General features: G+C 39.7%; 1 protein-coding gene across 1 annotated transcript in view; it reads right to left on the bottom strand.

Annotated features, from left to right (window-relative positions):
- cntn3a.1 (contactin 3a, tandem duplicate 1) overlaps positions 1-14,766 on the bottom strand; it is a 75,694-nt gene that overhangs the window by 57,909 nt on the left and 3,019 nt on the right. Inside the window, exon 2 of the mRNA XM_005732947.1 lies at positions 7,442-7,585. Coding sequence (XP_005733004.1) covers positions 7,442-7,496 — 55 coding nt within the window. The 5' untranslated portion in view covers positions 7,497-7,585. The remainder of the gene's footprint in view (positions 1-7,441; positions 7,586-14,766) is intronic.

Genomic DNA, 14,766 nt, shown 5'->3' with positions numbered 1-14,766 from the left:
CAGGTTTTTAACTGCTCTCTCTTCATGATGGTGACTAAGGATATGCTCTGACTTCAAGTATTCAACAGGCTCCTGGGCCAAGGATCGCTTTTATGTTCCTGACCTAAGATCGTGACCTTTGGGTTCAAATTGATTTTATTCCATAATGTTGCGGGTACCAGCTTTCCAAAGGGAGTTTACAGTAAAGACGCTGCTTTTTTTCCAGGTAGTATAGGAAGCTGATTAGGATAGGGTACTTTCCATTGGAGGCTTGCTGAGCACATCCAGCTGGGAGAAGACCCCAGAGTATGACCCACAGAACATTTAAGGTTCCCGAAACAAAGCTAGAAACAGGTGTTTGGGGGATTCTTTGAATACCCTGTTAAGTCTCTTGCTGCTGTGACTTGAAAATGAATGGATGGATAGATTCTCAAAATCGTTATTTATTATTCTTGATGGAAGGAATATTCACAGGGAGGAACAGTCCACATCTTTACATATCTGTATAGAAAACTTCAAAGACACTCTGAGATCTTGCTTGAGGATTCCTAAAGGCTTTGCCATGTACTGATGAATCAGTGAGTGAGTCAATATTTGAAACTCCACTCACGTCTTAGATTCATACATGAGGGTACAAAGGAAAATGAAAGATGTTCCATTACTTTGTATTAGACTGCTAGCTAAAGGTTTCATTTTCACTTGCGTCACTAAGCCATTTGGTGTCAGTAAAATGTGTATTTTAAAACATGTTTTCAATTTAGAGTAATAGCTGGCTGTAACGAAAAACAAAATTCAGGTTTATCTTAAAAAATCTTAAAGAACCCAATCTACACTAAAAAGTTTTGTTGGGAATACAAATCCATATTTCAGTCAAACATTTTCATTATGTGAGCTTTTGTTGACTGCCACTATCCTATTGGCAAATAAAATGGCAATTGCAAACACACTGGCTGTTGTTTAATTTTTGTATCAGATCAGTTTTGCACTTGTCATTTGTTGCTAAATGCAGTAAAGAGCAGTATTTACAGCACTTGGAGCAATCAGTATTGTTATCTTAATTTTACCAGTCGTCCTCTGCTTGTTGTGTCAAGAGAAGGGGCTTTGCACACTTGTCAAAGTGCACAGTGAAACAAAGAGCTTAGGAAAAATCCCAGCAAAGACTCCCAACAAAGTATGCTCAAATGAAACAAATGCATATAAACGAGGTAAGCAACATTAATGTGTGTGTGTGTGTGTGTTTCTTATTTTCCCTCTTGTTTTTTCTTAATAAAAGTTTTTTTTGCCCTTCTACTTAGCTTAGCTATGCAGCAAGCAGAGCAAATGGATCCCCCGTTACACAATTAGGGGAGCGCAGTTTTGCTAAAAATCATAAATATGTTTATAATGATATGCTTTGAAAAGTAAACATATCAATATGCAGTCTGCAAAATCCTGATTATATTTAAGCAACCTGTGTCGGGCATTAGTTTACTATTCTCAACTATGAAAAACAAGTAATAAAACTGATTTTTGGGTGAGCCTTTAAGTTGGTGCACTGAAACCTGTTTGGTGTTTGTATACCACATCATGCTTTGGCTGTCAAACAGGGATTATAAACTCTGATTTTAGCATTGCTGAAATGCCCAAATGATCTGTGAGCCCAAATTAGCCAACTTTATCAACTAACCTGCTGATCAGAGAGTATTTGTCTGTGGTTACTCTTATATCAGGTAGGACTCCAAGATGCCCCAAGGTAATTATGTGTTCATTCAAACCTGGTCCCTCAATTTGAAACACAATCCCTCATAACTGTTGTTTTCACTGGTTTCTTACAGGTTTCCACAACATATAAACTACAGAAAATCGTGTGCAAGCCTCAGTGACACCACTGCTTTGCCAAGCTACTGGCTGTGCATTTTGGCTGTGACAATAAAAGTCAAAATATATGACTTCTTAAAAGGGGAAGACGCCCAATTTTATACATAAGGTAGATTCTTCCAATGTTATTTGTCAGTTATTGTGAAGAGAAAAAACAAACAAACATTTGATTGCTGGTTAAACCTTTCAGCTTAATGGGATTATGTGTTTTTGTATCCAGCTTTGCTAAAATTGTTCTCCTTCAATGCCGACTATAGAAGTTTCTAGGATTGTACTCCTGCCAATTATTTTTAGGCAGATGCTTGTAAATTTGTAGAACTTTGAATAAAGTGTTCAAAGGGCAGGGATAGCTCAGTAGGTAGAGTGGTGGCCCCATGATCGGAAGGTCGGGGGTTCGATTCCCCTGAACAGCTACCCTGAGTTACCCCTGAGCAAGGTACCGTCCCTACACACTGCTCCCCGGGCGCCCAATGGCTGCCCACTGCTTCACTGAGTGAATGGGTTAAATGCAGAGAGGGATTTTCCCTACGGGGACCAATAAAGTACTCTTTCTTTCAAATTAATATTTTGCATCAATAGAAGATCATTTTTGGCAAGCTGCTATCCACAGCAAATGACAAAAGACACACGAGTATTTTTTTTCCCTAATGACCAGATTGCTGTACACTACCCCTTTGATTCATTTGAATATTTCAGAATTTCGTTTTTAATTAAGCACAAATTCAGTCTTTTCCTTCAAGGCTTTACGTGTAATGACTTACTTCATAATAAAAATGGAATTTCTCAATAAAACATGAGTAATAAATTTTTATGATGCTCCACTGACTGTTTTAAGACAGTATGACAGAACCACAGAGTCACATAAAAACCTTTGATCCAGTGTTTGAAGTTGCTTGCTGTGTTAAGTAGTGATACAACAATCCAGCTTCATCAGGTGTAATCTTTGGCTTTGGGTATCTGTCAACGCTGAGTATCAATATGATACAAGGGGACAAAGTAAGGCATAAACCATAAAAACGATCATTTTGACTATTAATTACATATTATTTAACATAGTACATGGATAATTTTACATGTGATTTATTTGAACTTCAAATAAAAGCAATTTTAAATTAAAGCTGAAGGCAGAGAGGGCCGTCGCATCGCGGTGGAGTCGAGCCCTGCCCAATATCTCCTATGCCCACTAGGTGACAATGGAGAATACCATTTACCAACATGTCACACTGATGCATGCCATTTGTGGAATCGCCAGTTAAACTTTCATCTAGATCGAATGATGATCATAATCTACTGTGCATTTCCACTTCGCACTAGCTGGTGTCCTAACTATTGCTGAGAAATGGCATATCAATGTGTTCGGGGCTCGATTCTCATCCTGCCTGTGAAGTTTGGGAGACATTGGACAATGTGCCTTTGAGTTACAGCAGTTTAGTAGTTCATGGCGGCCATGACCACACCATTTTACAAAACCCCAAAAGCTTCATAATTTAACATGACCAAGGTGTTCAGGTTCCGCACAATATCATGTTGATCTGATGAAATCTCTAGGGGGACTTCTTCGTGAAAGATTGAGGCCTTAAAATGGCGAAAAATGTCGCCAAATTTGCACATTAAATTTTAAATACATGATTTCCTGTTAAGTTTAGTAAGTGGTTCCAATAGACTAATTTGTACGTCTTCATTTCTTACATAAGGCTGCCAAATTTGAAAGCGACCATAAAACATGAAAGCCTTCATCACATTGGAGGTCTGTGCCAAGATTCATGAGTTTTAGAGCTTTCCAAGTCCTTCAAAACCTATGTCCTATTTCATGGTGATTTACATGGCAACCAGGGTGCGCCGTTCAATGAAACCTCACGGTTTTCACACTGAAGCATCATAAAGGTTCACTGTTTTTTTTGGTGGAGGGGCTCAATCTAAGTGGAGCAGTAAGTGCTCCCACTAGGTGGCGCTCTAACCACTGCTGGCAATGGTCATATAAATCTGTTCAGGGTGGGACTCATGCCTGTGAAGTTTGGGGGAGATTGGCCAACATTTCTTTCAGTTCTAGCAATTTTGTGCTTCATGGTAAAACATCAAAATTCACCATGCCGACAGGGCCACGCCTTTCGACGAAGGCTCACAGTTTTGAATGTAACCTAAGACCAACTCATTAAGGCTTTCCTGGACAAATTTGAGGCTGTTGGGATCATGCGCCTTGAAACATTACCCCAAAGTGTAAAACATGACATTTCCTGTTCCCACTAGGTGATGCTGTGAACACTGTCAAATATTGCAGTTGAAATGTCTTCAGGAGCAGAGCCGCAAACCTGAGAAGCTTGGTCCAGATTGGACAATGCATGTGGGAATATGAACAAATTAAAATATCATGGCAAATTATTGAAATTCGCTATGGCGCCACGTGGTGAAAATTGAAAAGCAGTTTAATGTGGCCCAGGTCTGTAGTTTAGTCTGACCGAATATGAAGTTGAAGTTGATCCCTAGGAGGAGTTCACAAAAGTACAATGCCTGGAAATTGCAAAAATTGCCATTTTCAATTCAAAATGTTGGACTTCGTGTTGGGTTTGGATCATGGGGTCTCCATGGAGTCTTTCGTCCATCTTGGCATGTTACATACATGCAATAAATTTCGTTCATGCAGTTCAAACTGTGTGTCTGTAGTACTTCAACATAACCGGCATAGGTGGAGTGCTAGAGCCATTCTGAAACGCCCAAGTCCAAAGGGCAAGGCAAACTGAAAGAAAACTAACATTAACCTAAACTGGGAGAAATAAACAAACAACATGAAAAACCTGGACATGAAACCTAGAAACATGGCGTGAACAACAGACGACCTGACAAAGAATGAGCAGAAACACACAGACTAAATACACACAAGGGTGATTAGGGGAAGTGGAAACACATGGGGAAACAGCAGACACTAGTCTGACATAACCAGACAAAGGAAGCAAAGCTGACTACACTGACATAGGACACAGACCTTCAAAATAAAACAGGAAACATGAGATGCAGACAAGACAATATAAACTGACAACAGAAGAGGGAAACAGGGAGAGGGAAACTTAAACACAGGGGTAGAAAACACAAAGAGAAACTAATAAACAAAACTAATAAACAAATGAACTTAGCTACCCTAAAGAACTTAAACATAACATCCAAATAAACTAAAACTCAAAACGCTGGATCAACAGACCCAGGAACGTGACAGAGCAGATGCACCAAATTACAAAAAAACAGGTGGACATGGTGGAGGACATAGTGTACGCTGTATGGGTATTTTTGACCTAAAAGACCATTCCACAGGAGCAACTGACATTCTGTGTTGGTCCCTGCTAGCTTCCCCCACCTCAGATGTCAGACCAGAAGCTGAGGCAACATGCTCGTGCTCCTCATGAAATCTGCACAGTAATCACACAGAGAGCGATGCAGAGCGGACAGCCTACCAATAGCTCAGCGGCACCACACCAAAAGTCCACTCCGTGATCCAGAGACAGAGGCAGCTGCAAATATAACTCATCCTTTAACAGGGTCACCTGTGGAAACCTTTTACAGCGTTAACTTCTTTCTCTTAAGGAAAATTGTGCAATGAACATGTAATGAAAACCATCTGATTGATTAATTAAACAAAAATAAATACAATTTAAAAATATATATTATTCACATGTTAGAGCTCAGTGTGAGAGTCATTAGGTTAATGCAGGCCGCTGCCATTCATGATCATGCTAGTTCCTCATTTCCTTACTCCTAATCTCACTGCGCTCACTTGACCAAAGTTTGGCATCAAGTCAAAAACCTGTCAGTACTGCAGGTGTGAAATACCCTCAACTGCTGACCCCATCCCTATGATATGATAGCTCTGCCTTTAACAACCACATGCAGTGCTTGTGGTTTTACTTAGCATAGCTTCGTAAACACTGAAATCCTAGAATTCAGTTTAGCCCCATAGACGATGCAAATGTGTTTTCTGAGGATCAGACCAATCCAAATATTGGACTGGTGTATCCCTAGTATGAAGGTTAGCTGCATCTATGTGGGCAAACTGCATCATGATTGCTCTCTTGCACTCTGTCTTACTCACTCACTCCTGTATATAGTGCACACCCATGCAACCGGACATTGAAACCTTCAGAGAGCAATAGGGGGAGAGGCGGTTAACTTCAGATAAACTCACTATGGGAATAACTTCCCCTTGGCCCTACTGCTCTCCCACACAGCCAATGCTTACTCTTAAAAAGAAAACAGAGTCTGGATAAATAACCTACCAAGTACTGTCTCTACCAAGTATTTCAAGTCTGCATGCTGAAAGAATGATCATGTCTTCTGTAGAACACAGAGGCTTTGGAGGTCTGTACTTACATTGCACCATGCTTTTCTATCGTAAGCAGAACAATGTAATGTAACTCCACACTGAATATTAATGCTCAGTTACTCTGTGTTACCAACTGTGAATGTCAGGCTCAGGACTGAAGCAAGGGGCGTGCAACACAATGCTTTTCAGAAACGATTTGCCCTCTGCTCCTTTGTTAAGCGTTAAATTGCTTTGAATAGCAACGTCTGAATGTGGGTTCTGCAGCTCGTGATTGCAAGAGCAAATTTTGTGACTGCGCAGACTGCAGCCCTAAATTGTCTCCTGTAGGCAGTTTGTCTGACATCAAAACTCTTCCAGGGTTTCCATCGATGTCAAAGACACTGTCTTGTCTGTATATTTAAGAGAATGCCTAAGTAGGCCATAATATGCAGTCCAGAATTGTGGTATAGATTGTAATCCCATAGCAAGTCACAGCTCCCCGAGGAAAGCCTCATTAGACGTCCACTGATGTGTATTGGAATTAGTGATAAGTGGTGCTAATTGCCATGTAGGCAATTTTAGGTGCCGACATGCCGTCGCGCTTTTGAAAAAGAAAAAAACAAAAGACCCGCGTGTGCACGTAAATTCACACAGTGACAGTCACAAACACATGCACGCACACTAATTATTTTAGGTCCCAGCTGTGAGGAGGGGCTGCTGATTTTGAGCAAGGCAACATGAAAGATTACTCATTCCTCAAGATACTGTGCTCATGCAACAAAGCCCTTATTCATCTTGCTCTCAGTTTCAAACTCTGACATTCTGCAGAGAGCTACCATTTGACCCCGAAAAATTTGTAAGGGAGGAAAATTAGGTTTCTCATTAAAAGCAAGATCACAAAGCAAGATTCCAGTACTACGACCGGCGCGATCTCATTTAGGTAACAATTGAGGCGCTATTTAAAATGAATGACTGCACGCTCAACTGATAGAAAGAGGCTGCCTTTCAGAGATGGAAACCTGGCTGATTGTTTTTTGCAACAGGATGCAATGCCTGGGAAAAAACAAAAGAAAAAGAGAAAGAGAGAAATAGTTGCTATGCACAACTGAGAGATTGTCGATTTTCTTGCCTTGAGCTGCCAATGAAAGGAACAGCAACATGAACATTTCCTAACATTTGTAAAATTGTTCAAAGCTTTGGGCACTCTTTTCCTTAAAAAAATCTTTTATTTTTCTGTTTTAATTTTAAGAGCCATCTGTTCTGAATTCAACATAGACCATAGGCATCAAGACAAGAATACACGTTTGGGAGGCTTACCTGCCAGGCGCTCCACCAATGACAGCAGCACTATAAGTTTCCATAGCAACTTCATTTTAATGGTCTCAGGTCAATAAAAGCTCACTTCCAATCACAGGTGTGTAGAATCACAGCTTTGTCCTTTCCAGCACTTTCACTGTTGTTCTGTCAAAAAAAAAGAAGAAGAAAGAAAGCAAAGGGGAGGAAACCATTAAACATTCAAAATCTCTAATCTCGATTCAAAACAGTTGGATGGATTTCATGAGAACCATTACTGTCCATGTTTGTGACATATAAAACAAGAAGTTAATGTTAACATGTAGAAAACGTATTTTAGGTAACAGGTAATATTTGGCAGGTGCTTTTTGTTTTAGCTGCAGATCTTGTGGTGCACAAAAGGCTTCCACTGTTGCAGAGTTTGCTTAAGTGTGCTCAACGTTTCATAATAGGGATCACGGCTGCGAGAGAAACATAAAGGGATTGCTCACTTGTGCTCAAACTTACTGAGACAAAACAAAAAGCACGCTGGTTGTCAGACACATCCCTAGCACGTAATAAAGTAGCGTCCTGGCTCTTGGATTCTGCCTGAACAAGGGGGATTATGTACGTCTGACACAAAGCGCTGACTGTACACAGTACAAAAACATTTTCAGTCCCCCTGGGAGACTTGCAATTGATTTTCTTAAAGGCTAAACTGTAATTTATCTCTCCTTCTTACTTAAATGAAGTCCCAAACAAGTTGTGATATGAGAATAAGTCGCACTCCTCCCGTCACTGATAAACAATGATGCAGCCTGTTTATTTGTTTAAATACACATACATCCCTAACATGGTGATAGCCAAGATCTTTTCTGATAAAGCAGCAGATAAATGTTTGCGTACGTGAGGCTGCGTATGGAGTGAAAAAGGATGAAGGGGGGAAATTAGCCATTGCCTTTGTTCAAAGCGACTCTCCCTGGAACATTTAACTGACTGATGGTAAAGCTTCCTCTGACTCCAAACCATAAGCATGCTGAAATAAATGAGAGGGGGGGGAATTAATAAGAACATACAGTGTAGTCTATCAGGAGCCGCGTGCCAAAAAAGCAGAGACAACTGAACGATTACGCTTTCTCAGTTATATGCGCGCCTTCTATCCTTGCACCGCTGAAAAGCATGATAGAGCATACTGATGCTTATGTGAATATATCAACTGCGTCCCTGACACATTTGCCTACACTATTCCTCCTTCTGCATGTACTTAACCATTAAAGGCAACACTTTTCCCCTATAAATCTCATTATGGAGATTGGGTTTAGAGAGTCATCTTAGTTCCAACTTATCTCGCAGTTATTACGATGCAAATGTCAGGAGTAAATGTTGGCTTTCATTAATAAAACAGAGACACTTCAAATCCCTCCAAGGGCTCCTGGATATTTTTGGAATGTGCCTCCTTTGAGCGAATAATTGTGAGAAATGTGCTGAATAAATTACTCAACATTATGTCTTTAATTGAAAAAATAGTAGTCTTTAAAAATTCCAGCCGCACACTTGCGCATTGCTACTTCAATGTCCGGGCGACATCTAATGTAACGTGCATGTGTACAGTTTTAATTTGGCTACTAAAGTAAACGTGTGTGTCACCACGGGCTGCAGATTGAACTGTCACTGCAATTTGACACTCGCATTTCGACAAACGCTTCATGTTTTTTTAAAAAATGTTCAAGTAATTGTTTTGTCAGCCATTAAACGTTTTACAGTCTGGTCATCTAAAATTAATTTATCCTGCCCTGACAGCAACACAACTGAACATGACCGGAATGTGTGAACTACTGAGAGGGAGGCCCCATTCAAAAAAGCTACTATCTGCTGGCCTCTAACACCAATCTTTTGATCTCTATTAGGCTGCAAGCCTCGAGACACGAGACATCAGACAACAGGGTTAGTGGAGGGACAAAAGAAAGCCTTTTGATCCAAAGAAGCTCAGCACTAAGATGATGTCTAGGGGAGTTGAGTCGTGGCCAGCATTTGACTTCCTATTCAGTGCAAATTGATTAGCCTCGTGACCTTAAGTGGTCGCGACAAGGCCAATGACTTACTTTCATCACAAATTGATTCTCTCATTTGTTTGCTTTATCAGATGAAAGTTAATGATAAGGAAGGCTTTCAAACTTTGCCTTTCAAGTTTCAACCTCTTTCATGTCGTTGGAAAAAAAGCACGTGTTTGAAAAATGGATTATGATCAAGGCCTGGAATGACAGTCCTGGCCTAAACATTTCCTGACCCAATTTGCACAAACTCAACAACACTTAAATGGAATGCAGCCGCAAAGTCAGCCTCTCACTGCACATATGCAGATGAAAGTAAAGGAGAATAAAACAGGTGCACTGCATGTAATGAAGAACACACATTTGTATGGTTTCTTTCTTTTTGACTAATGCCTTAACCAGTTTTTCAGTACAAATCCAATCAGAATATTTGAAATGGTTTGCATACTCATTTGCCACAATAACCTTATACCAGTACCAGCTGGGGGACCCTGTTATTTCTTCTCTCAAGCAAGTGAGATGACACGCAAACACTCACTAACAGCGCTGTCTTCTTCTTGTCACTCGTCAAGTTATTAGCCTGAAGCTTTCAGGTCGGCTGGTTGACAAGAGCTCATCCAACCAAATCGTCCATGTTACTTTGATAAAGAGAAAACCCTGCAAAGTTTTGAAGCTTTGAGACTGAAAATATCTGAATTGACATATTTTGCTGTTTGGTCTAAATTTGTTCTACACAGCTTTGAAGGCTCAAGAGACTAGAGTAGCAGCCGCGTTCAAACCGAGCTGGACGGTTTGCCATCAAATGGAAAACGATACACAACAGGAACTGTTACGGCTCAGGACATGAGGCTGATTAACAGTTTTACTTAAAATTATTGTGCTGCGATCCAGAATTGAGTCTGCATTCTTATGTTTTTGGTAATATATACAAATATGAGCCAGAATATGTTGAGTTTGTTGTTATGACTGAAATAAAATAACTATGTGGAAATTCTTTAATATACAACACTGGATTTTGTAAATTATTTAATTTAAGCTAAAAGAGTAAGGCTCTACATTTAATTGATCTGCAATGTGGCAGATTTAGTTAAATACAGACAAAAAGCTTCTTTTTTTCTGTAACCAATCAACCAACTTAGGCATGACTTCACCAAGATTTTCTTTGGTCAGCTACATCACTGTATATCATAGCAAGGCAATTGAAAGTGGTTGCTGGGTGGGAGACAACCTTTCTCCAATCATTGTGTGACTAAGACAACACATTGCAATCAATCCGCACTAATGAGCATAATTCATCAACGACTTGGCTCAGCTATCTGCCAGCTGGTTGTATTTCCCTACGTTAAAGCAATGTTGCTGAGCACCTATGTTATCATACAGTTAAACTGCCAGCTTACAGCAACTATGTCACTATTTGTGGAGGAATTTCTGAATCTCTGTTTTATTTAACTATGAGCTTCTGGTTGGACTCTTAATGTAAGTAGTTGGTGTGATTCTTGCCATATATAGACAGCAACAGATTTGTGTCTTTTACTTATTTATCACAGTTAATTGTCATATTATGACAAGCGGATTGCAATAATTGCCAAGTTGACCCCTGAAACTGATAGCAGACTGAGTACCTTATTGCTGTGGTAACACCATCTTAAAGAACCAAAATCACTTTGAAGATGGCAACTGACTGCAAGTGGGCAAAGTCCAGATCCCTGTCTTCAAGGCAACCATTTCAAAGACAGTTAGCAAGTTCATTACACATGGCCACAATAATTTTAATGAGCTCCAACCATCGTTTTCCTTAGTGTGTCTCTGGCATATGGTATGTCAAACCAGCAGTCTTATCAGCAGCCAAATGCTCAAGTATCCACCCACCCAGTGAACTTGTCTGTTTTAAAACCCAAGGAAACGGAATTTATTTGCGCATATAAGACGGGAAAAATCAGCTAATACCCACATTTAAGAAGCTACGCCCATCAAATATTTGGCATCTTTGCTTAAAAATTTACTTCAGTGACTAAATCGCGCTTGTTTGGTTTCTGTCAATCAGCTAATGAGTTAAACTTGAAATCTTCTCTGACTTAAAGGAGCTTATGAGAGAACAGCAGAAAGAACTTTGAATGCAAAACCGAGTGTTTCGTTTTACTTTTGAGGATACGCAGCTGCTTCCAGGGAAGCTTCAGATTTGTAGAGACAAAGCACTCCTCCAAATTTCAGCGTTGTCAAAGTGACACCACTCATCCTCTTGTTCTCTGACAGCACCAGCTGGAGCTTATAAACCATAGACTACAGTTCAGTAAACCGCACACTTTGACAGTGATGGCAACTGATTCGACCCTCTCCCCTACACCCGATCTTTTAGCTGTCATCAGTTTTTAGGGCTTAAAAATATATTAATAGAAGGTTACTCTGGGTCCCTTTTGTGGTTGGAGAGTCCAGATGAAGATAAAATTCACACTAAGAAGCAAGAGCATCCCCCACACACACGCACATGCACTCCCTCCATCCCCTCCCGGCCCCCAAGCTCTGAATCATGAATGAGGCCAGACTCCCACACTCTGCAGGAATGAGACAAGACCAGGAGGAATGGCATACAATGCTGCATCTTTAATCACCTGAGCTGTGGCTTCACTTAATCTGCAGACACCAGCTCGATCAGTGTTTTCCTTGCACATGTGGCTCATCTCACAGCTCCGAGTGCCTTCGGTCATTCAAAATTTATTTTGTGGTGATGCTCAACTTGAGACTGGTAGTAGTAGCAAATGTGAAATTATTTCTATGTCCTGCATTCTTGGATTCACCACACACAAATCAAAGTTTAACAAGCACCTCCCAGACAAGTGCCACTGATAATGGAGTAGATAGTAGTGCGGTGAATAAGTCTTTGGCCCCTTCTTGATTTCTTTTTGCATATTTGTTACATTTAAGTGCCTCACATTATCCAGCAAGTTTTAATATTGGACAAAGATAACCCAAGTAAATACAAAATGCAGTTTTAAAATGATAATTCAATTTATTAGAGAAAAAAGAAAGCTATCCAAACCTACCTGGCTCTATGTGAAATAGTAAATGCCTCCAAAACCTTCTACCTGGTTGTGCCACCCTTGGCAGCAAGAACTGCAATAAAGCTCTTATGATAACTGGCAGTGTGTATTTCACATCACTGTGGAGGAATTTTGGCCCACTCTTCTTTGCAGAATTGTTATAATTCAGCCACATCAGAGGGTTTTCAAGCATAATTGGCCTGTTCAAGGCCATGCCAAAGCATTTCAACTAGGTTGAAGTCCAGACTTTGACTCTGCCACTCCAAAACCTTCATTTTATTTTTTTTTTTTAGTTTGTTTTTGTTTTTTAGTCATCCAGAGGTGGACTTGCTGGTGTACTTCGGATCATTGTCCTGCTGCATAATCCAAATAAGCTTGACCTTCAGGGCAAAAACTGATGGCTGGACATTCTCCTTCAGGATTTTCTGGTAGAGAGCAGAATTCATGGTACCATCAAGTCATCCAGATCCTGAAGCAACAAAGCAGCCAGGCCATTACACTACCACCACTATAAATGGCTGTTACTATGATGTTCTTATTATATAATGATGTGTTAGTTTTACACCAGGTGTAAGGGGACTCAAACCTTCTTGTCTCATTAGTCCAGAGAATATTTACCCAACAGTCTCGAGGTTATCAGGATTTTTTGTGTTGTTTTTGGTCAGCAGTGTTTGTTTTCCTTGGAATTCTCCCATGAATTCCATATTTCCAATTTTTTCTGATTATTGAGTCACGACTTTAACTGAGGCAAGTATGGCTGCAGTTCTTTAGATGTTGTTCTGGGTTCTTTTGTGACCTCCTGGATGAGTCATGTAATACTAAATTTTTGGTAGGCTGGCTACTGCTGGGAAGGCTCACTACTTTTTCTCTAGTTTTCTTCATGTGTGAGTAATGGCTAGAAATGGTCCTGTAACCTTTTCCTAGCTGACAGACGTCGGTGACTTCGTGTGTTGATGTGTCACTTTTTTTTGAGATCTTTTAACCTACTTATTAATGAAAAGATTATTTCAAAACTGCATTTAGCTTTTTCACAGGTTCCTTTTGTCAAGTATTAAATATACTTTTTCACTGCACTACAAGTATTTTAGATGTTTTTTTTACTTTATTTTTATAAAGGTATGTAGATATTGACTATGCTTTGTTTTCATTGTCACTATGGGTTTTGCTAAATTTTAACATGGTGCCATTTCTGTATTTGTAGTGCCTTGCACAATTTAAATGTGACTGTACTTCTCACTGTATTAATTATTGTACTACGTATAAGAATTCAACACAAGTGCAATGTTGACGAAGCACAGAAGAATCTATTTGCATATGATGAGTAACAACAAAACTTTCTTTAGCTAAAGATTTTATGTATGCCCAAATATTTTTTTTCCGTCTTCCCCACAAATGGCACACCGCAGGAGGCAAAGGAAGTGCCAGTGTATTCCCCAGCCAAGATTCTACCTCAAATAGTGGCACAAGACAAAGAGACTAATAGTGTTTTGATCTAAGCACACAAGCTGCAGGCGTGACATAACACATGCCAGCTTTTTCATTTCTCCAGACCGCACCAGGGGCGCTCCACTAACGCGCTCATTCCAATCTCCCCTGTGACAAGAGCAACTGAGCATGTTGAAAGGTTCTCCCTGCTTGCATACATGCTCCAAGACCAAATTTTAGCATAATGAGCCAGTGTGTGGTAATAATTTAGAACCGAGAATAGAGCCATGCATCTAAATCCATTTCAACATTTTCTAAAAACCCTTAAAAACATTGCTGCTTACATGGTTAAACCCATAGAAACAAATTCATTGAAAAAGTCTGAAATTAGTAAGATATATACATGGTTTTGGAAAACAGATATGGAGATAGATAATAAGCACTGATTAGGCACTGTCTTTAATTTTACCTCATGTTTTTTTTAGATCGTAATGCCTTCTTGTGTTTTATAACCAGAGAGTCAAAATTTCATTGCCTCGAGCAAATGAACTCTACAAATCAACCTGCCTTGCCTTCTCTTACAAGTAATTTTAACACTCTATAAATGTTTTTAGGCACAAGCTGACAATCCCAGTGCACATGCTTTTACTAAATTACCAATTAAGGATGCCAATTAGGATAATAAAAGCCTCCCAATTAATAGTTCTTTAAATACACTAATTTAGCACTTGCTTGATCTCAGCTGTCATCATGGGAGGTAATTTTCTGCCCTTGATGGAGAAAAGACAAACTGCTATTACTGTAAGGAAGACAGATCCTCTATATATAATATATCTATATATCTATATATCTATCT

Source organism: Pundamilia nyererei, unplaced genomic scaffold (genome assembly GCF_000239375.1).
Source record: "Pundamilia nyererei isolate P.nyererei 1_Seehausen unplaced genomic scaffold, PunNye1.0 scaffold00049, whole genome shotgun sequence".
In the NCBI taxonomy this organism is placed as follows: domain Eukaryota; kingdom Metazoa; phylum Chordata; class Actinopteri; order Cichliformes; family Cichlidae; genus Pundamilia; species Pundamilia nyererei.
Note: the sequence above shows the minus strand (reverse complement) of the source record. Positions and strands in the feature narration are given on the sequence as shown.